General features: G+C 44.0%; 2 protein-coding genes across 2 annotated transcripts in view; one reads left to right on the top strand and one right to left on the bottom strand.

Annotated features, from left to right (window-relative positions):
• The first annotated feature begins 101 nt into the window (after positions 1 to 101).
• On the top strand, positions 102 to 3,478 carry LOC116692279 (protein MTSS 1). Its single transcript, XM_032520446.1, has 3 exons — positions 102 to 234; positions 2,294 to 2,522; positions 3,336 to 3,478. The coding sequence occupies exons 1-3, from the start codon at positions 230 to 232 to the stop codon at positions 3,435 to 3,437; spliced, it is 336 nt and encodes a 111-aa protein (XP_032376337.1). The 5' UTR covers positions 102 to 229; the 3' UTR covers positions 3,438 to 3,478.
• A 586-nt stretch (positions 3,479 to 4,064) lies between these two features.
• Positions 4,065 to 25,191, bottom strand: part of LOC116693081 (protein MTSS 1) — a 67,331-nt gene continuing 46,204 nt past the window's right edge. Inside the window, exons 4-9 of the mRNA XM_032521775.1 lie at positions 14,283 to 14,366; positions 12,940 to 13,029; positions 10,058 to 10,132; positions 9,286 to 9,297; positions 5,061 to 5,218; positions 4,065 to 4,223 (exon numbers count right to left, since the gene is read on the bottom strand). Coding sequence (XP_032377666.1) covers positions 4,065 to 4,223; positions 5,061 to 5,218; positions 9,286 to 9,297; positions 10,058 to 10,132; positions 12,940 to 13,029; positions 14,283 to 14,366 — 578 coding nt within the window. The remainder of the gene's footprint in view (positions 4,224 to 5,060; positions 5,219 to 9,285; positions 9,298 to 10,057; positions 10,133 to 12,939; positions 13,030 to 14,282; positions 14,367 to 25,191) is intronic.

Raw genomic sequence — 25,191 nt, 5'->3', positions numbered from 1 at the left:
TTTCTCTCTCTATCTGTTCTATCTCTCTCTGTTCTCTCTCTCTCTCTGTCTCTGACTCGTCTCTCTCGTGTCTCTCGCTATCCTCTGTTCTCTCTCTGTCTCTCTGCAGGTCATTGTGGACCCGAATGCTGAAGGGCATCCGAGGTGAACCGGGTCCTACCAATACCTCCGCCCTCGTCACCGAACCCAGTAAAGCACAGCACCAAACGTAGTTTCCAGGAAGTCAAGCATGTGGCAGGTTGGTAAACCATGGCCACAGAAGAAAGGAACAACAACACCCCACCCCCACAGCAGGCTGAGACCGTCGTAGTGGTCTCGTCATCAGTAGTATATATATTTAGACCCCTCCCTCCCCGCCTGGGACTCTGCTGGCCCACACCAACGTATTGGTCCTGAGGTGGAACGCGGTAGTAATGGGAACATTAATGAGCACGTCATCCGCATTTCTGCATTGGTGTACAATTACAGACCATGTGGTCCTGTGTGTGCTGGTGGTTGTGTGTGTGTCGGGGTGTTGTGTTGTGTGTGTGTTACATTTTGTATTAGTTTGACAGGTTTTTTGTTGTGTTTTTTGAATTAGGAGATTTAGTTTTTATTTTTAAACGGCTTTGTAAACTTTTGTGATGGTGTTTTCGTCTGGAAGTGGGCCAATAATATTTTAATACATGTTGCGGTGACTATCATTTGTTGGTGGTTATATAGGAAGAGGAATAGGGGCTAAGCTAAGAGAGGAGAAGGCGGGGAGCAGGGTGTAAGGAGAGTGAGGGGCCATGGGGGGGGTGGTGACTGGTAAGATCAGAAGAGAGAATTGGATGGGAGGAAACGTAAGGGGGAGGAGAGGGGGGGATGAGGAGAGCGGAGAAGGGAAGAGAGGAAGGGAGGGGGGGGGGAAGAGAAGACTTTAGAGTGGGGGGAGAGAAGACGAGCGTGGGGAGAGAAGGTAGAGGAGGGTGGGGGAGGGGAAGAGAGGAGGAAACGGATTAATTATAGTGTGTCCATATAAAATATAATAAGTTATAGAATGGAGTAGGAGGTGAATAGAAAGAGATCATGGGCAATTAAGATTATAAAATATAGGGGTGAATAGAATATATCTAGTCGAAGATAATGATAAATGAGGAGGGTTTAATATAAATAGGGAAGGTAAAGCTTAATATTAAAAAACAAAAGAGTAGGGAAGTATGCGAATGAAGAGAAAAGGGAGTTGCGTGGTGCCCTGGGTAGACGCTAGGAGGGGGGGTGGTGAGGAGACAGCGAGGGTTGAAGAGAAGGATGGGTAAGATAAAAAGCAGGAAGAAAGGTAAGAGAAGGAAAGGAGAGAGGGGGTTGTGGAAGCGGGTAATGGAAGACCGATGAGAGAGAGGGGGGAAGAGAAGCAAAGGAAGAGAGGGTGAAAGAGAAGAGAAGAAAGTGCGAAGCGAATGAAAGGAGAGAGGGGAACTGCGAAGCGAGAAGAAAGGGAGAGGGGTGGTCAAGTCTCAGAGATAAGAAAGCGAGCGGCAAAGAAACTATCACAATCAAGTCTACGGGAACGATCCTCGCCTCCACTTGGGAGCGCGTTCTGCCGATCCTCGCCTAACTGAGATGCCGCACGTGCTCTGTTCCCTCCCTCTCCTCCCTTCTTCTCGTTCCCTCATCCTCCTCTCCTCCCTTCTCTCGTTCCCTCTCCTCTCCCTCTATCTCCTCTTCTCCTTCTCTCTTGCCCTCTCCTCTCCTCCTCTTCTCTCATCACTCCTCTCCCTTACCTCTTCTCTCGCCCCTTTCTCCTCTCCTCTCTCCTCCTTCTCTGTTCCCTCCTTCTCCTCCTCTCCTCTCTCCTCCTTCTCCTTCCTCCCTTCTCTCTTCCCTCTCCGCTCATCCTTCTATTTCCCTCTCCTCTCCTCCTGCTCCTCCCTCTCCTCGCGGTTCCCTCTCCTCTCCTCTCTTCTCTCCGTTCCCTCTCCTCTCTCTCCCTCTCTCTCTCCCTCTCTCCTCCTCCCCTCTCTCCTCCCTTCTCTCGTTCCCTCTCCTCTCCTCCCTTCTCTTGTTCCCTCTCCTCTTTTCTCTCCTCCCTTCTCTCTGTTTCCTCTCTCTCTCCTCTCTCTTCTCTCTTCCTATCCTCTCTCTCCTCCCTCCTCTCCTCCTTCTCTCCTCCTTCTCTCTCCCTCTCCTCTCTTCTCTCTCGTTCCCTCTCCTCTCCTCCCTTCTCTCGTTCCCTCTCCTCTCCTCTCTCCTCTCCTCCCTCTCCTCTCCTCCCTTCTCTGGTTCCCTCTCCTCTCCTCTCCTCTCTCCTCTCCTCCCTCTCTCGGTCCTACAGCAGCCTGAACAGTGTGAACAGCAGTGACTCTCGCTCCAGCGGCTCCCACTGCCACTCCCCCACCTCCCATTTCCGTTACCGAGCCTCCTCCTCCTCCTCTTCCTCGGTGCTGCCCCAGCAGACGCCGGCCCGCCTCTCCTCCATCTCCTCCCACGACTCGGGCTTCATCTCCCAGGACGCCTTCCAGTCCAAGTCCCCGTCCCCCATGCCGCCGGAAAGCTCCCAGGTAAGGAACCTGAAAAACACTGAAAAAATGTTAATTTATGTAGATAAAAAACACACATTTTTTAGCTTCTCATTCCGCCTGCTCAACCTGCTCCTGCTTCATTCATCCCTCCTTCTTCTTGCTTCCTGTTCTCTCGTTCTATTCCTTAACGCAATGTTTCCCGAACTTAGGGTCGGGACCCAAAATGGGTCGCAGACCCGTTTTTACTGGGTCGCCAATTGGCAGAGAGCAGACTAAATGCTCAGCTTGACCTCAGAATGGGGGCACTTTCAAAAACGAACCTGGACTGGATCAGCTGGTTGATACCTCACCAGCCACCAGCATCTCATTAATTCAAGTCAGCGTTATTTAAACAAATGTTGGTGTCGGTGCTGAGGGACGATGGGGGGGGGATGAGAACATGAGTTGAGAAAGGGGACAGAGACACGAAAGGACAATAGAGACATTTTCTGTTTTTGTTTACTTCATAATGGAAAAATACTTCATACATTTAAATTATGGTTTGTCCGTCTTTTGTCCACAGTTTAAAAAATGTAGAGTTACAATGACTCATGGTGTATTTCTGTAAATTTGGGTCTCGGGAGGACACCACATTTCTTTTTGGGTCTTGAGCTGAAAAAAGTTTGGGAACGCTGCCTTAACGTGAATATTATCTGCTCATCTGGATTATTAACGCTGATTTTGCTTCTTCTGTCTGTGTTTTTTGGCTGCCCTCTGTGTGTGTGTGTGTTTGTGTGTGTGGGTGTTGTGTGGTGTGTGTGGGTGTGTGGTGTGTGGTGGTGGTGTGTGCGTGCTTTGCATGGCTCCGCGCAGTCGTGTGTCTCCCTTTATCCGAGGAGCCTTCCTCTTCCTCCTTTCCTCACCCTCTCACAGCGAGCCCCACTCTGGGCTACAACAGGTGAACATCACACATGAAAGAGACCAAACACACACACAAAAACACACCACACACACACACACACTATGGAGAGATGTCAAGGGTGGGGGGGCTGCCAGCTGAACCAGCGCCCTGAGCGGGTGTTATATATATATATATATATATATATTTTTAGTTCTCTGATGAAAAACCTGGGGGTTGGTGATAAAAAAAAGGTTATCCAATCAGCGAGGTTGTCAGGCAGATTTCACGAGAATGTTAAATCTCTCTTTTGGTCCGAGCCCAAATCCCTTATTTAACCTTTGTGTTGTCCTCCCGTCAACCATGAAACACTATTGTCACTTTTTAAATACAGTTTTATAGAAATAGTTTCCCATCTTTTTTTGGTTTGGCACACTTTGGCACTAGGCGGGCCGACATTTATTGTGGACCTAAGTTGATATGTGGACCGGATCAAAATGTGCGAGGGGCCGGATTTGGCCTACGGACCTTGTGTTTGACACGTGCCTTTAGCAAATGTTAGGGATTAGTTAAGTGATTTGACCATGATGCACTACTTGTTAGAGGCCCGGCTGTCTGTTTCCTGGATCCGCAGACAGACGGGTGCAGGTCTGGAGGTCTGGTGGGTTCAGACAGACGGGTACAGGTCTGGAGGTCTGGTGGGTTCAGACAGACGGGTACAGGTCTGGAGGTCTGCTGGGTTCAGACGGACGTACCTGCTCGCTGGAGGCCGGCAGCTTGTGTGGATCCATCGTCAGAGTCTTCAAGTCGTCTGTCAGAGTCTGGAGGTGCGTGATCTCCCCCAGCATGGACATCTCTTCCTCCTGACACACACAAACCCCGACACACACAAACACACACACACACAAACACACACACACAGACACGCACAACAAAACTACGTCACTACAGTGCTGCAGTAGCTCCAGTGCAGACTGAGTCACAGATATAGACCATAATGTAAAAAATAATGGAGGAAGCTTCCGGGTCCGTGAAGTGAAGCCAGTGTGGAAGTGTCTTAACATCTTCCCGTCAAAATGGAAAATAAACACTTTTGTTGATGTCTGGATGTCTGGATGTGTAGATGTGTAGATGTCTGTATGCGTGGATGTGTGGATGTGTGGATGTGTAGATGTGTGGATGCGTGGATGCGTGGATGTGTGGATGTCTGGATGTCTGGATGTCTGGATGTCTGGATGTCTGGATGTCTGGAGTGGGGAGGGCTGGATGTGTGGGTGTGTGTGAGGGGGTGTGGGTGTGTGGGATAGGGAGTTGTGGGTTGTGGAGTGTCTGGTGTGTGTGTGGTGTGCATGTGGGGTGTGTGGATGTTGGGTGTCGTGGGGGTGTGTGACAGTGTGTGAGTGTGGGGTATGGGAGTGTAGATGTAAGGGTTGTAGCATAATCTGTATGCGTGGATGTGTGGATGTAGTGTGGATGGGTGTGTGGATGTGTGGAGTGTGGCGTGGTGGTATGGCGTTGGATGTGTGGTATTGAAGTGTGTGGGTGTGTCGGGTGGTTGGGTATGTGGTGTGTGGTGTGTTGAGGTGTGTGAGTGTGTGGGTATGTGGATGTGTGGGTGTGTGGGTGTGTGGATGTGTGCGTGTGTGAATGTGTAGATGTGTGGATGTGTAGATGTGTGGATGCGTAGCTGTGTGACTGACCACGACAGGCTTCAGCATGGAGACGAAGCAGCAGAAGCGACTCCTCTCCTCCACCAGCGCCTTCCGCACCGCCTGCTTCTCCGTCTCCTCCAGCAGCAGGTATTTATCACTGACGTCCTGCTTGGCACTGTCCAGCTGAGGCTGGAGGTCCCCACGGCCTACACACACACACACACACACACACACACACACACACACACACACACACACACACACACATTGTAATTACATGAAATCTAAGAAACCACACTGGATAAACAGAAAGCTGTTACAAACAAACAGATGAAAGTGTCACATAAAAGTGAAAGAACGCTCAGACGTTGCTGCAACTAACACTTATTTCCATCAACCATTACTTATAAGACCATGTTTTTCAAATAACAGAGAAAATTGTCAGAGAAGAGAAATAAAATGTTTCCCAGAGCCAAAGGCAAAATCAAACTTCTTGTTTTGTGTGACCAAATCCCAAAGATATTCAGTTCACTATGATGTATGACAACAACAAAAAGAAGCAAATCGTCACATTGGAAAAGCTAAAACCAGAGAATAATTGGCTCTTTTACTTGAAAAAAAGTATGTTGCTAATTAATTGAAATTAGAGAACCACAGAGACAAAAAAAAGCATAAAACAAATGGTTGAGTTGCATAAAAGAGGACTGTAAAAAGTCCAGTAAAAAGAGCTAAAACACCAAAAGAATTATTATATACAAAATAATACAAAAAGAAGCAAAAGCTCAAAAGCAAGTGAAAGCACAAAAAGCTCCTATAAAACATGTTTAAAATATAAGATATTTCATATCTTCTTCATTGACAGAGACTTGACCGTAAGGTGAGCAAACAGACTTTCCATATTTTCCATATTTTGGTACAAATTGTCAAGAAATACCACAGAAAGTCTTTTTTTCAACAGAGTTCTGGGGAACTCTTTTTCCTCTTTAACCCTTGTGTTGTCTTCCCGTGAAAAAAACTATTTTTTGGATCACTTTTTTCAACATGATTATCGTTTTTTTCTGACATTGTTTTGTCATTTTTTTCAATGTCGTGGGTGCTTTTTTGGATGTTTTTACCAAAACTTTTTGATATTTTTAATGTTGACATTTTCAGCGCTTATTTCAAATTTTTTTTTTGCAAAAAAAACAAACAAAAACTGAAAACGGGTCAAATTTGACCCAAGGACAACATGAGGGTTAAGACGTTAAGACGATCCTTTCGGTAATCCCATCGTCCTTTTTTTTTTTCAGGACAGACATAAACACGTATTAAAAGTTCTTCGTTCCTCCAGTGAGACCCGAGGCCGGGCTCTGTGGTCGGCCTGACAGATGGGAGACAGCTGAACTTTTCCAGGCAGACGCTTCAGGGACACAGAGAGGACAGAGACGGCTGAGGGGACAGAGACGGACGGGAATGCCATTTCTAGTTTCCCACAGAATTCCAAGCAACCCGATGCAGAGACAAGATCCGTCTCACATTCCCTCACTCTTTTCTCTCTGTGGTCGGCCTGACAGATGGGAGAGAGCTGAGCTTCTGCAGGCAGACGCTTCAGGGACACAGAGAGGACAGAGACGGCTGAGGGGACAGAGACGGCTGAGGGACTCTTCAACGGACGTGAATGTCATTTCTAGTTTCCCACAGAATTCCAAGCAACCCGATGCAGAGACAAGATCCGTCTCACATTCTGTCTCTCTTTCCTCTTTTTCTCTGTCTCTCCACTTCCCTCTTCTTTCTTTGTCTTTGTCCAACTCTAAATCTGATTCATTTGTCTTCTTCCTCTTCTTTCTATCAGCTACAAAATGCTACTTTGAGAAGCTTCCCTTTCCCATCTTACGTCTTTGTCGTGCAGGTGTGTAGGTGTAAAAAAGTGGTAAAAATAAATCAACGTTCACTGGGAGATGTTAAAGCTCGGGACGTCAGATTTCTCTAATCCATGACTACAATTGCAGACAAAGTTTCTTGTTTACATTATATTTAAGGAAACACTTTCACATTGAGACTGACGCAAAGGGAACTCTTCTTCACTCCATCACTTTACCATTACATAAATTTCCCTTCATTCATCCTTCTTTTGAACTCCCTTCCTCTCTCATTACATTCATTTAATTCCAACACAAGCTCTTCCCCTTGTTTTCCCTTCTTGAATCACTTCTTCCCTTGTTAACATTCATTCCACTGTGCAGTAATAAAAACAGGCTGGAAACGCCCGACGACAACCGAAGCAGCTCCACCACATCTGAGGTTCCTCTGGGGTCAATCCCGGGTCCTGTTTTTTTTTGCATTAAAGCCTTGATTCAAAGCTGGAAGCCATTGAGTCCTTTGTCGGCGGGAACAACAAGCTCTTGTTTCCACTCATAATAAAGCTTGTTTTAGCTCGATGAATCAGACTGGAACTACTTGTTCTAAAATCAGAGGACATGTTTTGGTTTTTACTTGTGGTTCTTTGGAGCTCCGTGGGTAGAGCTGAGAAATGTCTCTCACACATACCCGCTCCCCAGCTGTTAGTCACGCGTAATGTGATCCATAAATGTGACACGTGTTAGGCTGGTTTGCACATTATTCTGTAGTAGAGCATGTTTTACTATCCTATAGGGCTGGGATGAGATGCTTTGGTACAGATTCCATTTGTATTGCGCTTTTCATTTATTGCGATTCTACAAGTATTGCCATTCGGTAGTATAACAATAATAATACATTTTATTTAAAGGGGCCGTTCTTGGCACGGAAGGACACCGTACAGGGATACATAAGACATATTAAAAACAGCAAAAAATGGTATCAACAATAACAACCAGTATTGAGTACTGCAATTTTCTTTTCCTTTTTTTAGCAAAAACAGAAGTTGAATAATACACTTCTAGAGAAAATATATGAGACATTTATATTGTTTTTAAACAATATGCATAATATGACATCACATGTCAGTCAGTCAGTCTGACATGTATTTCATTTGTAACTAAGCGGTACGGTATAAACAGAAAATATTTAGTTGAATCATTGGTAAGAAAAATAAATAAATAGGTTATAGGGAAAAGAATCAATTTTAAAAATCGTTGCCAAAAAAAAAAAATCCCAATACATTCGATTGTTGTTTTTTCCCCCCATTCCTACCGTCCTACTGTATGTTTTCCTATCTACATAACTGTAGACAGCATGGTAGGCTAATTTATTTAATTTAAATGTACACTATTTATTGATCCCCAGTGGGGAAATTACAAATTACACAGGCCTGAAATACACCAGATGCCAGCTGGACAGCAGCCTGAGAGGTTGAGGGGGGGGGGGGGGGGGACAGTGCCTTGCTCAAGGAGGTGAAGTGACATCTCTCCAGCCACCAATCCGTACACAATCCGTACTTTGGGTCCACATGGGAACTTGAACCAGCGACCCTCCGGTTCCCAACCCAACTCCCTACAGACTGAGCTACTGCAACCCCCAAAGACAGTGTTGTCAACATTTGTTAGTGCAAGGACCCCTTAGCTGAAAGAGACGCAGAGCAGTGACCCCCCCCCACCCCACAACACACACACACACACACACACACACACACACACACATATAATGTATACAAATGTAGTTCCATATTAACATGAGCAATTGGATAAATGGATATACACTACAGGTCAAAAGCTTGGGGTCACTTAGAAATTTCCATTGCACTCCATCATAGACAGAATACCAGCAGAGATCAGTTACATTGTTTTTTAACGCTCTGCTTCCCGAAAGCCGCATCAACCGCTCCCAGAATGCATTTCCCGGCTGCTTACACTGACAATGATTGGGAAACGTTGAAATTACACCAGTGGACATATTATTCCATATTAAGCAACACTGACCTTCTTTGTTATTTATCAGCCAACATATTAAACAATATATCTGTGATGATTTAAATTATTATTATTAGTCATGAGTTCTGCTATTGCAGATAGTTGTGTAGTGTGTCAGCGACCCCGCTGTTGGATTGTGGTCACATCACATGACAAGTCATGTTTTACAAAACAAGCTGGAGACATTGTTTTCTTTGAGGACTCTTCTTTAGCGTGACTCTGCTCTTTGTTGTGTTCAGGCTCTGGTTATGTGAGTCACACAAAGATCTGAACAACGCGGGAACACTATCCAGCAGACCGAAGTGGGATGGTTCGGATTTTGAAAGCAAGAAAGATGTGACAGTAGATAATAAAGTACCTCTCTGTGTCTCCAGAATAATGGTGCACACATTAAGAAAGCAACTTACCAAAAACATCAGCTGGACAGAGCAGAGCATGATGGGACACGGGAAGGGAAACAAGACATAAACATGTTATTTTCTCTGTAAAAACACTCAGATGTTTTAAAATAAAAGTAGTTATGCCACAAAAAAAGTTAAACACTTGCATTCAAAACCACATTCAACTAAAAGTAAAAATGAATCAGCATAAAAAATAGCATTAATATTCTAGAATAATCTATATATTATTATTGGGTTATAATCTTAATGCATTACGTGTTCATCACTTTAATGTTGCGGCCGATACAGGTGGAGCTCATTGTAAGAATGTAAAAATTTGTAAGTAAAATGCATTTATGAAGTGCTTTTCACAGATAAAATCAAACAAAGTGCTTGACAATAACAGAAAAAAAGACATTCAAGAGAACCTAATGTATATTAAAAACAAAGAATTACAAAAGTAGTAAAAAGTAGGTCTTATCCAGCCTGATGTTATAAGTCAAAGTAGCTGGAAAGGGAAATACCTTTAATTAAATTAAGGTAAAAAAGAAATTAAATTCCCAAAACGTGATGTTTAGGCATCTCATAAGCAGGGCTACACAGAATCTGGGGGAGCAGAATTTTCCACAGATTTTCCTCAAATTAATAAAAAAATAAAATAATAATAAAAAAGCTCAGAATATTAACGCGTCTCCACCCCAAAGCAGCAGTACGACAGTACTCAAAATTACACAGCTTTTCATCCTGGATCAACGCTAAAAACTGTAAAAGTGACCAAACGGGGACAAGATATGCAAACCTTTCTTTGCTTTCTTCTGCAGCTTCAAAGTGTCGGAGGATCTCTTCTTGATCTCCTGACGGGCCTTCTTGTACTCTGCAGAAAAACACACACACACACACACACACACACACACACACACACACACACACACACACACACGCAGACAAACAGACAGATGAACACTGTACTGTATAAACATTTTTAGGTTAGATTCACAAAGAGAAATGTGAGATATGCACCTGTCTCTTAGACAGAAAACTACTAACAACCTTCTAACTGCTGCTGACAAAGGACTTGTCTCCATACTTGTCTCATTAGATCTTAGTGCTGCATTTGACACTATTGACCCTTCTGTTACAGAGACTGGAACATTTAGTTGGCATTAAAGGAATCACACTAATCTGGTTTGAATCCTATTTCTCTGATCAATCTCAATTTGTTAATGTTAATGATAAATCCTCCAACTAGGCTAAAATTAGCCATGGCGTTCCACAAGGCTCAGTGCTAGGGACCAATTCCATTCTCCTTATATATGCTTCCTCTTGGCAATATTAATAAGAAACACTCAATTAACTTTCACTGTTATGCGGATGACACCCAAGTATATCTATCAATCAAGCCAGACAACTTCAAGCAAGCATTAAAGATATAAAATCATGGATGACAAGTTATTTTACTTGGCCCTAAACACCTCTGAACGTCATTTTCGAAAGATATAGCTACCATGGATGGTATTGCTCTGGCCTCCAGCACTACTGTCAGAAATCTTATTTTTGATCAGGATATATTCTTTAATGCCAATCTAAAAACAAACCTCAAGAACAGCCTTTTTTCACCTTCGTAACATTGCCAAAATTAGGAACATCCTGTCGAAAAACCAGTCCATGCATTCGTTGCTTCCAGGCTGGACTACTGTAATTCCTTACAGTCAGGTTGCTCAAATAAGTCCCTTAAGACTCTACAGCTGATCCAGAAAACTAAGAAAATAGATCGTATTTCTCCTGTATTAGCTTCTCTGCATTGACTTCCTGTAAAATCCAGGATTGAACTTTAAAATCCTTCTCCTGACCTACAAAGCTCTAAATGGTCAAGCACCATCTTATCTTGAAGAGCTCTTTGTGCCTTATTGTCCCACTAGAGCACTGTATCCCAGAATTCAGAGCTACTTGTGGTTCCTAGAATCTCTAAAACTAGAATGGGAGTCAGAGCCCTCAGCTATCAGGATCCTCTACTGTGGAATCAGCTCCCAGTCTGGGTTTTGGGAGGTAGAACCCGTCACCACAATTAAGAACCACCTGAAACCATCCTCTTTGATAAAGCTCATATTTAGGGAGTGAGGAGTTGCAGCATCCACCTGTTCCTCTTCCTAGTCGCCAGATTCAATTCAGTTTTATTTATATAGCGCCAAATCACAACAACGTTATTTATTATTATTATTTATCTCATTGCGCTTTTCATAAAAGAGCAGGTCTAGACCGTACTCTGGGATGTTATTTACAGACGCCCAACAGTTCCCACCAAGAGCAAGCACTCATCTTCATCCCCCATATGATCAATGATATAATAAAAGTAGAGGGAGACAGGCCAGTAAAGCCCGATCCGGTTGGGGAGAGTTCTAGCCTGAACAGGCTCCTCTCCTTAACCTGTCTCTCTTAGCTATGCTGTTACAGTTTGTTGTGGAAGTTTCTTGTTACAGCGAGGGAGGAATTTATGTTGAAGAAGAGACCTTGTTGAAACAAAATAAAGGCAAGCTGCAAACTAAGCTAAAGGGTTTAGGTATTCGGTGGAAGGGTGTATTTGTTTTCTGCAGAGAACAATCAAATGACGAGTTACAATGTGGCCACAGTTCTGGTGAATACAATCAGTAATACTCCAACTTATATCCAGTTTGCCCCAGCAGAAACCAGCCCACATTCTACTCTTAAACAAAATATCTCTTGAGGCGCCTGTTTTTCTGTTCATTCGCCCTTCAGGGAGATGCGCAGGGTCATAACAGTTTTAGCTGTCTCCAACCTTGGAGGACTCACATATTTCAGAGGCATTAATGAAGGATTTACCTATAATGAAAAATCATTTAATAAATGAACAATTATTGAAAGAAAATCATTGTCTATGTAATTTTCCCATTGCAAGTTGTAGACTGCCGGGGGATTTCCTTTCTTTCCTTCCTTCCTTCCCTTGACCCACTGAGCTCCTCTCCCCTCTCCCTTTCCATTTGTGTGCATCCCGTCCCAGAAATCCTTGTTACTATCCTATTTCTGGGGAGTTTACTCACTGAAATCCTTATGTTTTCTTTTAGCCCAGCATATTTCCTCGGATTAGGATGGCAACAAGATCTTGGTTGCAGCTGTCGCCGTGGTCCTGCTACACCCTGCCACGCTCTGTGATGCCCTGCAGTGTCCTGCTACGTCCTTCTGAACCCTGCTGCGTCCCGCTACGTCCACCTATGCCCTGCTACACCCTGTAACGCCCTGCAGTGCCCTGCTATGACATGAACTACTACGACTACCATTACTAGTTACTGTTCCATTATCTTTATTGTGACTATAACTACCACTGTGCATCACCCCCCCCCCCCCCTCCCAACCTGAACCGTCAGACACCACCAACCAGGAGCCTGGGTCTGCCCAAGGTTTATTCCTAAAAGGGAGTTTTTCCTCTACATGCTTGGTCTTGGGGGAATGACTAGAATTGCTGGAGCTTTGTGAATTACAGAGCGTAGTCTAGACCTATTCTATCTGTAAAGTGTCTAGAGATGCCTTTTGTTATGATTTGATACTATAAATAAATAAAATTGAGTGTACAAACAGAGATCCAGGGACACCACACAGATACACATTATGACCGACATAACTGCATGCCGATGGTCTGTACTCGTGCGTGTTTCTGCGTTTGTGTACCTTTGGCGTGGTCTTTGTCCAGAGTATTGGCCACTCTCTTCCACTCCTCCATCTGGCTCCTGTAGAGGGTTGAGCAGCACCAGAAACACCCTGCCACACACACACACACACACACACAAACACACAACACACACACACACACACACACACACACACACCACACACAAACAACACACCCCACAGAGAGACACACACACACACACCGTCAGAGCAAAAACAAAGTCCCCACAACATAAAGGTTTGGGTTATCACTTGGTTTAGGGTGTGAGTAAGGTCTGGAGTCCGACATGTAGGTTAAGGTAAAGCGTGTTTCATGGTTGTGCGGAGGCTCCACTTCAGTTTACACTTGTATGTGTGTGTGTGTGTGTGTGTGTTTGTGTGTGTGGTTGTGTGTGTGTGTGTGTGTGTGTGTGCGTGTGTGTGTGGTAGAGCGAGTGAGAGAGTGACTTGATTAGCGTCGGTGTGAATACCGACTCTAGAGTCACAGTGAGAGAAACAAAGTGTCTCCCCTGTTCTTTCTGACCATGGTGGGACATCTGCAGCAGCAGAAGTTAACCCTCTCCTTGATTTTATGTGGCTTATGGAGAAGGAGAACCAGGAAATGAGAAGAGGGGAAATGCAACGCTACAGAGCCACGGCCTAGCAACCGTAGGGCCTGTGTCTCCAAGTCCCTACGGACGTACGTGCCATGGCTCTTGGGGATTCATACAGTTTTCCGAATCTGAATCTAATATTGTGGTTAAATGGAATCAAAGACTGAACCAGGAGAGAGCAGGATGGTGGACGGGAAGCTGAAGCAGGAGGAAGACGAGGAGCACACTGCCATGGAGAGCTGGGAGGAGATGCACACCTGTTCACACCGCACACCAACACCACACACACACACGCAAGCACCCCACGCACACCACACACACACACACACACAGCAGATATACACAAACAGATCTACAGAAAACGTCTGCACACATCCACACAACGCGCAGATCTACTCTCAGCTCTCACCACACACACACACCCCACACAACACACACCCACACACACACCACACACACACCCACACACACAGAGACGCAATCTACACAGCAGCTCACACACACACACACACAACACACACACCGAGCAAGCACAAGCCACAAATAAAACAACAATTTATACTCTACCCACACACACACCACACCCACACAACACACAACACACACCCACACAACACACACATAACGCATCTACAAACGCCGCTCTACACACACACAACACGCACTCTACACACACACACACCACACCCCACCCACACACACCACACACACACACACACACACACACACCAACAACACTGATATACTCACATGAGAACTGGCGGAGTTTGGCCTCGATGCTGCGGTGCCTCATGCACATCCTGGTGAGGGCTGAGCCGATGTCCCTGGTCCCTCCTGGGAACAGAAGGGGGACAATCTGTCAGTCCCATTTGTCAAAATCTGGCTGCAGGTTCCCGGAAGCTCTCGAAGAGTCGGATTAAAACAGATTTTAAACTGAAATGGGGGAAAATTCCACGACAAAAGCCCCATTTTAGTTTGCACTCTTCCCTCAGAGACCCCAAAAAGCAAAGTGGAAAAAAAAAATGAACAACCAGGAAACACGACAGATGAAGCCTGGATAGAGATGCCTTTCATTATGTGACTGCACTGCCAGTTATAACACCCTCTATTTGTGAAAAAGCCCCTGGGGTCAACTCAATCTGAAGATTAAGACTGATTAAACTTCCTCCAGAATCACATTAATGTCGAGGCTAAAGGGTCCAACGTGTCTCCTACTCTCTGGCAGCTGCTTGTCAGTTCAACTGATCCCAAATCAGCGTGATTAAACACAAAATGCAGTCAACGGATCGCATTTACACAGCGGTTTTCGGCGTCGTCTACTGAAACCACTTCACACGCATCAGTTACTTTTCACACCACCCACCACACCCACACACACACACACACACACCACACACACACACACCACACCACACACACACACACACACCACACACACCACACACACACACACACACAACACCACATTCACCCACATTCACACACTGTGGCTGAGGAAGCCATGCAAGGTGCCAGCTGCTCATCAGATAAATATTCACACACGTCGATGCTGCCGCATCCGGAGCTATTTTGGGGCTTAAAGCCACTTTGACATTACATCACATTTAGCTGGAGCCTTTATCCGAAGAGACTTCCAAATTGGGAACCATTTCCCACTATTAACCCTCGTGTTGTCTTTACTTTTGGGACTTTCTCGTGTCCCTCGGGTCAAACTGACCCGGGACTTACTTGGCGTTTTAAAAGCAATTCTGAAATAAAATTTTACTTCATAATCTATTAACAAATACTGGGTTTATTTCAATTTCAAACAACTGAGATAACATACAGCCCATGGTTAGGGAACGCAATCAGTCTCTACAAGAACACAATTAACAATGGAAGTGGGGTTCGTTTTTTTGTCATAAGGTGATAATTCGTGTTAAAAATCCACTATGGAAAAAAACTTAAGTGATCGGAACCAGAACAATGTTCTAAATTGTGTCAGAAATACATGTTTATCACAGAAAATAAGTCAAGGCCGTTGATTTTCAGGTAGAAAAAAATTTAACTTGTACAATTTTTCTTCTTCCCCCAAAAGCAATTAGTGCAACAGGGTGAGAGGAAAAACTCCTTTTAGGAAGAAACCTCGGCCAGACCCGGGCTCTGTGAGTGACTAAGTGACAAAGAAAACTTTCTGTTGAAATAAAGACAAAGGGGGTCGGAGGTCGTCCCCAGAACAGCAGCCCGGTAGCTGATAGGGACTTCTGAGTGTGTGTGTGTCTTGCCTAAGGACACTCAAGCGGGTGGAGGCGAGCCGGGTTGAGAGCACAGAGTCGGTGCAGCAGAAGCTCCACGGGCCGCCGGAGGGACCAGATGGTCGTCCTCTCTCTCCCCGACAGACCCCTCCCTTCTGGGGGGGGGGGGAGCTGTCAGCCGCCACACACACAACTCACAACACGTGACGACCTCCGATGACCCATCTCAACTTCACACTGCAGTTTCAAAGAGTTATATATAAGTTATTACATCTTGGATTTTAACATTCTCTAGTTAATATCTGTCTGTAGGGCTGCAACTAAAGCCGCCGCTCACACGTGATAGGCGCATAGTTGGGGGTGCCACCCGACTATGCGCCGCTTGGATTTGCCCCCTTGCCACCCTTGATGACAAAAACCTTTGTTAACTCCCTCTCTGCCCAGAGAGAAAATCCCCTATCATGTGTAGGCGGTTTAAGGATTATTTTATTTTTCATTGTTGATTAATCTAGAAAAGTGTTAAACAACAAGCTGGAATCAGAGAATTTTTACTTATTTTTTTTCATTTAAAAAAGGCTCAAACCGATAAATAGATTATTAAAACTGTTCAATTAATCCACTAATCTTAACAGTTTGTCTTATTCTATCAATATACTATATTAATACCTGTCTACTCAGCCACAGCGTGTATTACGTCAATGAAGGGTCCTTACATAAAACATGGGTCCTTATAAGTATAGTATATAAGTGTGTGTGTGTGCGTGCGTTGTGCGCGTGTGCGTGTGGGTGTGGGTGTGTGGTGTGTGTGGGTGGTGTGTGTGTGTGTTGTGTGTGTGGGTGTGTGTGTGGGTGTGTGTGTGTGGTGTGTGTGGGTGTGTGTGTTTCTGGGGTGGGGTAGTGAGCACTGCATTGCACCACTGAATATTTCTCTCCGCTCCTCTTTCCCCTCCAAATCGCCTCTCCCTTCTTCTTCCTCTCTCCTACACATCCTCCTCTTCCTCTCCTAACATCTCTCTTCCTCTCCTCTCGCTCCTACACCATCCTCTCTGGCCTCTATATACAAGCCGCCTCTTCTGCTCCGACACCATAATACTCTTACCTGCCTCTCTCCGAACATCTTCGTCTGCCGCTGTCCTCTGTCAGACACATCCTCAATCTCCGCATCTCGCGCACTTGGCCTCTTCATCTCTCTATCACTCATCGCGGCCCGCTTCACATCATGGCACGACGCTCCTCTCTCGCGCTCGATCCGGAAAGCGGCGTGCTCACCCAAGAGCTCCGGGCCTCTTTTTTCTCTCTTCCCTTCTTATCTCCTTCCCTTCTATTATCTCCACTTTCCTCTTTCCTCTCCTTCCTCTCTCCTCTCTTCCCTAGATTCTCCGTTTCCTCTCGCTCTCCTTCCCTCTCTTCTCCCTTTCCTATTTCTCTCCTGTTCCTCTCTGTCCTCCACGTTACTCTCTTTTTTTTTTTTTTTTTTTTACAATTTTTTAAACTTAAAAAACAAAAAACAATGGAAGCTTTTTGACAGTTTGACTTTATTTTTTGACATTTTTTGGTCACCTTTCTGGAGTTTTTAAGTTTTTGGCCAATCAAGAATGAAGTTGGGGCTTTTATTTAAATTTACGGTTTTGGCAGTTTTAATTTTTTTAATAGTACATTTTTTAAAATTGTTTTGACATTTAGATTATTTCTTATTTTCATAAAAAAAAAAAAATGTGTTCTTTTAAAATGTATTTTAAAATTTGTTCGTTTTTCCCAATTTTTCACAGTTTTACGTTATTTTTGGAAGTTTTTGTTGCGTCTTTCAGAGTTGTTTTTTGCAGATGGGGGTGGAGGTTTTTTTCCCCCAAACTTTTTGCCATTTCCCCCAGATTTTTTCCCCTTTTGACATTGTTGGTGTTTTTTTCCACATTTTTACATCCTTGTATGGAGGCTTTTTTGATTGTAGAATCCACAAGAACGTTTACGAGTTCCTTCAGGTTTCTTAGAAGGATATTTTGGGACGGATATATACCGTCTGGCTCCCGATCAAATTGAAATGAAAAGTTGTTCAGCCCGGTGGAACGTGACTATTTTTCCCCAGACGAGGGCCCGGCAGCTGTAAAGCACCACTGGAGAACATTTTGTAAGTTAAAAGGAAGTTTCCAACATCCTTTTTAGTGGTTCATCAACTCTTTGCAGCTCTCTACCGGCTTTAAGCGCACTGTGCTAGTTTGCCAGATCAAGTAGCGGATCTGTAGTTCCAATGAGACATAATGGGACAAGTCCACTTCCAACCTGTAGGGGGGGGGGGGGGGGGGGGGCGAAGAGAGAAAAGTTCTCCAGTGTTGCTTTAACGTAAAGCCCAATAGACTCTGTGATAACAGAGTCATGGAAATTGAGAATTTAAAAATGCTAAACACAGATTCCACAGAGCCCTACAATAAGTTAGTCCTATAATCTAACTGGAGATTTGAAAAATATATGCCATATTATATATCTGGGTGTTATTTTGTGTCTCTGGTGCTTTCATGCGCATACACACTTGGGAAAAACACTCTCCATGGTGTTTTGAGTGAGATCCGGTTTCTGAGTGTCCTCTGTCTTCAGTCTCCGGGTGAGCTGTCCAACATCTGCACGGCTTTCTACATCACTAGAGACGAGGTGGCTTAGCTAGCGCTCGCACGCTAGCTCGTTCTCAATGGCAAAACACTGCTACAACACACACTAGTTGACCATAATCTCCAAAAGAACTACTTCCTGTCCCTGTTCTACTTCCTGTCCCTGTTCTGCAGGTATTCCACAAGTGTCCCTGGTCTAGAAGACGTCTCCCAGCTGATCCTGCCTTGGACTGACCAAAGCTGGAGAAAGAGTTATCTAGCTGATGGATCTTACCGAGCTACTGAGCATGTGCAGCTCCCAACAAAGATAGTACAGAAGTGAGATGTCTCACTCTGGAGCTAAAACAGAGACCTGAACCACACAGGGTGAAAAACAGGACCTGCAGCAATGTGCAGTACAACAAAAATATGGTGTTTTTTGAAAAATGAAACCAGGGAAACCTATTCTGGTACAACCTCAAAATACAATTATGAACCTGAAAATGAGCAGAATATGGGCTCTTTAAATTTCCAACCAAGCCCATTCCCACTGTAACTGTAGTTTAAAACGTCTTAAAAATACATTTACTCACAGAGACTCACTGAGACCACCAGACTTGCTACACACGGGGGCAAACCCTGGCTTTATACAAACATTTCCAGCTACTTTCACTTCATGAAATCAAATCAAAGAGACTTGAAAAGACTCTCACACACCACCCGTGTTAGGACTGCTGCTGTGTGTGTGGTGACGCCACGTCGGGTCCCAGCCCTGATACTCGAGCTTTAAACTGAGCTGAGAACAAAAGGAAGATGATCATTTGAACAAAATCTGCTGAGTAAAGGTAATGGGATTCACCCCCCCTTCCCCCCCCCCTTCCCCCTCCATCCTCTGCCAAGAAGCTGCCTGGACAAGTCTTCCACTAACACTACCTGTGCTTTAACCCTTAATTCCCAAAACTCGCCAACACTGGTCCCAGCAACAAAGGAGCAACACCACATTGATAACATATACACACGTATATTCTGTTTTAGTGTTTTTAACATTTTAGAAGGTCTCTGTTTTAGCTCCAGAGTGAGACATCTCACTTCTATACTATCTGTGTTGGGAGCTGCACATGCTCAGTAGCTCGGTAAGATCCCATGGCACAGGGTGTCATGAGCAAATTTTCCGAGACGACAGCGTCACTGCGGAGCTCGGGACACCGTCACCGGCGCGGGGGGGGGGGGCTTTAAATAGCGGCACGGTGAAACGGTCGTGACTGGAATCTTAAAGGTTCGGGTCAAAGCTGTCTCCCTCCATCAGCCCACAACACTGGTGGAACTGGGCTGAACGGGAGCGCTGAACAACACAACACACACACACAACACACCACACCACAACACACACACACACACACACCCACACACACTAAGTGTTCCACTCACGACACACAGACAGACACAAACACACACACAGACAGACACTTACATAACAACACCACACACAGACAGACCATTACAACACACACACTAACCACACACACACAGACAGACACACACACACACACACCAGACAAGACAACACTTCCACACAACACACACACACACATCACACAAACTTCCACACACACAACAGACACAGACACACACACACAAACACACACGTCTCAACACCACATCAAAACACACCACCACACTAACTCTCCCACACACACAACACACACACACAACCATGAACTCTTTCACACACAAAAGTACACAAATACATAAATTAATATTCCTACAACACAACCACACAAACCGCTGTGCACACCCACACGTCACACACCCGTTAAAACTCGACACCTCACAATGCCACACACACACTTACCTCCGCTCAATACGGAAATCAACTGTCCTGTTACGTACTGATAAGTATTTCATGCCGTTGTGCTTACGAGGGCGGGCGGGGGGGGGGGGGGTACGACTGGAGAGCTATTTCTGAGAACTGGAGCATGAGGGAAGAGGAGAGTCGAGGAATAAGATGAAGGACACACAGAGGACAGAGGAAGGGATTCAAGTCTTAAAGTCAAAAAGTCTCTGATTCCAGCTTCTGAAATGTGAATATTTACTGAATATCTCTGAGTTCTAGAAGATTGAGGATGTCGTCTCACACAACCACAACTCTAAACACCCAAACTATCCCTTTAACTTTATGTTATCTGATCATATAAACACCAGACAACGTGTGTGTGTGTGTGTCTTACTGTTCAATGTATGTCAAAACGTCATCTAACTTTTAAAAGTATACAAGTTTTTGCCGCTTTTTGGCTTTTAGAGCAGAGTATAGTGTCAGAGCAATCTGTGATGGTGGTAAAAAAAAATGTTTTTTTTGTTTTTAAAGTTCCCTTTGAACTTTAAATTCGACAACACGATGCATTCTCGTTGTCAGGTTTACACTGTGTCATGTCACGGTGACACCGTCATCGCTGGGAGCCAATCGGAAAGCGGCACAATCCCCACAACAATGAATGAGAAGAAGAAGAAGAAGAAGAAGAAAGAAATAACACGTTCAAGTTTCACAAAAACTCAGTTTTTATGTTACAGCCTGCTCCATTGCTGATTGGCTGATCTGCCGGTGAAAATAACCAATCGGGTAACAGCTGCATAGGGTTACCCTGCGATTGCATCAGTCACAGCATCCCTCCCTCTCTCTCTCTTCATCTCTTAATTCATCAGACTTTATTAGCTGACCATAGTGACATCAGTTATGCCAAGCCTCATAAACAGTGAGACATAAATATTCATCAACAATCATAAAAACAAGAACAAACTTATGGAATCATCCAACACGACGAACATTACAGGGGTGTGTGTTGTGTGGGTGGGTGGGGGGTCACTCACTGTTTCCTCAAAGTGTGACGGTGAAAGACGTTCTGTGCTGCTAAACACACGCTCTGCATACACACCCACACACACCACACACAGCCACACACAAGGTCACTTTACCCCTTCAACGGGTCTCTCGTGTCAACAAGCAGCAGCAGTGTCGCGGTGTCTCTTTAAAGCCGAGGCACCGAACACCGAGTCACAGCTGATTAGCGACGCGTTGCAAAGGTCGCAGCGCTCGCTCAGCTGCACCCCCCCCCCCACCCAACTTGTTTCTATTTCAAAATCAATTTGCTTTGCACAGGAATAGATTCTTTAGGCATCTTTACAACCTTTAACAGGGGCTCAAGTTACGGTTCCTCTCATTTGGTGGGTGTGTCTTGACTCAGATTCAACAAGTCCTGGTCTTGGACTCAAACCTCTTTGGACTCGGTCTTGACTTGGACTCGACTAGTTCTGGTCTTGGACTCGACAAAGGTGGTCTGGACTACAGCCCTGATATACAGTAAATATGCTGTACATGTATATAAATACACACATACATACATATGTTGCCTTTCTCTAACGTTGAATTTCTTATGCTGCACTGTAACTTTTATTCTTGTGTTTGATCTGTTTTTTTGTTGTTTTTGTGTAAAGCACTTGGAATTGGCCTGTTGCTGAAATGTGCTCTACAAATAAAGCTGCCTATATACATACATACATACATATATATTAATATATTAATTATGCATTTCCAGTATATGCAGATATCTGCACCCACAGTGTAATTTACACTCCAGAACTAATGCATGTAAAAGCCAAAAGTTGTCAACCATTTCAGTGCCTTGTTGGCGATGCCAGACGTTTTATCCCCGTCACATCCCACAGTGAGAGTACTTTCTAAAGAGTAAAACTTGTTGGCGTTCTCCTTTAAGCGGGTCAGGGTCCATGTGGGCGGGGGGGGGCTACGGCGAGTCCAGCTAGAGCGAGGAGGAGGAAACCGAATTCCTCGCAGCTCGTCTAGAGGTCAGCGGGGTCGTATGGTCCGGTCCTGGGATACCACACACCGGACCAGGGAGGGGAGCAGTCCAGGGATGCCTGGCAGTCTCGGGATGCCTTCTGCAGGAGTGTGTGTGTGAGTGTGTGTGTGTGTGTGTGTGTGTGTGTGTGTGTGTGTGTGTGTGTGTGTGTGTGTGTGTTTGGGGGGGGGTTAAACTAGAGTCTTAGGATTCTTTTAATAGGCGCCCTGGGAATGTCTCCCCTCTCTGATTACAGCGATGTGACTCGTCAGCGTCGCCCCACCTCTTTAAAACATGGTTAGTGCATTTTATGAGTTAAAATTGGATTTAATAGCTTCTTAGATGTCTAATAATCTAAAGCCATACAGGCGTAGGCGTGTTTTGACATTGGGGGGGAATACATTACATTAAAACTGAGATTATTACAACATTTCCTGCATTCTGGGGAATTTTCTACGCAACAATTTTATGGTGTGAATGTCTTTTATTTATGTAAAGGCCATAATTAGTAATATGAGTTATTTTTACCTGTATTTTACGTGTTTCTGAATGTTTTTTTTTTTTATAATAGGGGTCATTTCCGAGCGCACTTGAACGCAGCTTCGTTTTGCAGAGAAAGCGAGGAAGAGACGAGACGGAGGGACAGTGGTTTGTGCCACTCCAACAGGAACGTGCAGGGTTAGATGGTATGGTCCATCATAGGGGTGTCTGAAATCATTTTACAATATTTACAGGTAAGAAGGGTATATACATGTTTTGAGCCCCCTTGACGGTTATTTGTGACCTCTTTAGGGAAGCAGGTTGCTGTTTTTGTTTTGTCTTCCCTCCAACCTGGACATTTTGGTTTTTCTGGGTCAAAATTTAAAACAAAAACCCTTTTATCAAGGTTCTGGTTGGGGTTTTTGACCCTTTTGTGCCTTTCCTCCAATGATTTTGTCACTTTTTCCAACGTTTGTCAACTTTTTCTGAGCCTTTTGAAATTTTTGTGGGTTTTTTTCCCCAAATTTTTGAAGCTTTGTTTTTTCACGTTTGTCACTTTTTTGGACATTTTTGGTTACTTTCTTTCAACATCCTTTCACATTTTTGTCACTTTATTTGACATTTGTTCACATTTTTGTCATTTTAATTGACATTTTTCTCTTTTTTTAGTGTCAATGTTCAGTGTAGGAACAATATAGACATGTTTTATATCGTTTTGACAATATACATCGTCATATCGCTCAGCCATGGCATCAAAAAAAAAATCACAATATTACAAGAAGAAAGTTGTACTTTTGAAAGAAGAAGTCCTAAGATAAGAAGAACATCAGGATATAATATAGTAGATGAGAAAAACGTCTATTATTTTGAAAAAAAAATGAATGGTATAAAGTCACTTTGAAATCAGCATTATTTACTCAGACTGATCACGTGTGTGTGTTACCGGGACTTACTTTCTTGAAATTCTGACTTTATTCACACACTGAATAAAATATGATGACTCTTAATTCAGCCCTTTGTCACCGGCTTCAACTAATCTACAGCTTATTTTCCTCTATTGTTTAGTTATTTAAACAAGATCAGATGATAATAAAGACAATCATTAATTTGCATTTAATTATCTTTTTACATTCATGTGTTGAAAACTTTTTGCTTGCGCGCGCACACACACACACACACACACACACACACACACACACACACACACACACACACACACACACACACACACACACACACACACACACACACACACACACACACACACACACACACACACACACACACACACACACACACACACACACCATGAAATTTGTGAAATCCTTGAAATAATCAAGTTTTCTCATTATGAACTTTTTTCGACATGTTTGTCACTTTTTTGATGTTTAACACTACGTAACACTAACTTATTAACTTTAGTTTTACAGTTATTTTTGGAATTTATGGTCAATAAACCTACATTTTAGGAAATTATTCCTAACGTTTGAGTTGGAAAAGGAGATATTAGGAATTATTGAGACTAAAATTAAAGGAATGGATGTTGATGATAATCACAGACTGGAATATGTCAACTTTTACTCAATACTATTTCAAAAACACTTCAATTTGTTTCCAAATGCTATAAAACTGAATAAGACGCCCCGAAATTAACACACACACACACACGCACACGCGCACACACGCACACGCGCACACACGCGCACACACACACACACACACACACGATTCCTTCAACCTTTGCACACACCTAATAACCCTGGTGTTGTCCTCCCTTCGGGACCCTCTCGTGTCCCTCGGGTCAAACGGACCCGTGACTTATTCGGGGTTTTAAAATTCTGAAATAAAATTTTACTTCATAAACTATTAACAAATAATTCCTTTTATCTCAATTTCAAACAATTGAGATAACATCTATGTTTGGGGAATGCATCAGTCTCTACTAGCACACTATTAAAAATGGACGTGGGGTTTGTTGTTTGTCATAAGGTGATAATTCATGTTAAAAATCCACCATGGAAACAACATAAGTGTCATATCCAGAATAAGGTTCTGAATTGAGTCAGGAATACATTTTTATCACAGGAAATAAGGAAAGGACGCTGATTTTCAGGTAGAAAAAAATGTAACTTGTACCATTTTTCTTCTTGTAAAATTTTGAAATAGGTCAATTTGACCCGAATGCCGGACCAGTTGGGTTAAACAGCCGTGGTGGAGCTCGGGGGGAATATTTGAGGAGATGTACATGGATTGAGATGAACAGTCGAGTTATTTCTCCTCCTCTGGCAGCTGAGAAAACAGCCAGGCAACAGCCCAAAAACAGCCCGGCAACAGCCCCGCTCTGGAGGAGTGGAAACACGTTCGGATCTACAGAGGAACTGGAACGCAGAAACCAGATCCCGCTGATATCAGACCTTTAATCACCATGTTTTAACATGACGTCCAGCGGTCTCGTCCGCAGCCAACACACACACACACACACACACACACACACACACACACACACACACACACA

The sequence above is a fragment of the Etheostoma spectabile genome, chromosome 7 (assembly GCF_008692095.1).
Source record: "Etheostoma spectabile isolate EspeVRDwgs_2016 chromosome 7, UIUC_Espe_1.0, whole genome shotgun sequence".
Classification (NCBI taxonomy): domain Eukaryota; kingdom Metazoa; phylum Chordata; class Actinopteri; order Perciformes; family Percidae; genus Etheostoma; species Etheostoma spectabile.
This window is presented reverse-complemented; position numbering and strand designations above follow the sequence as displayed.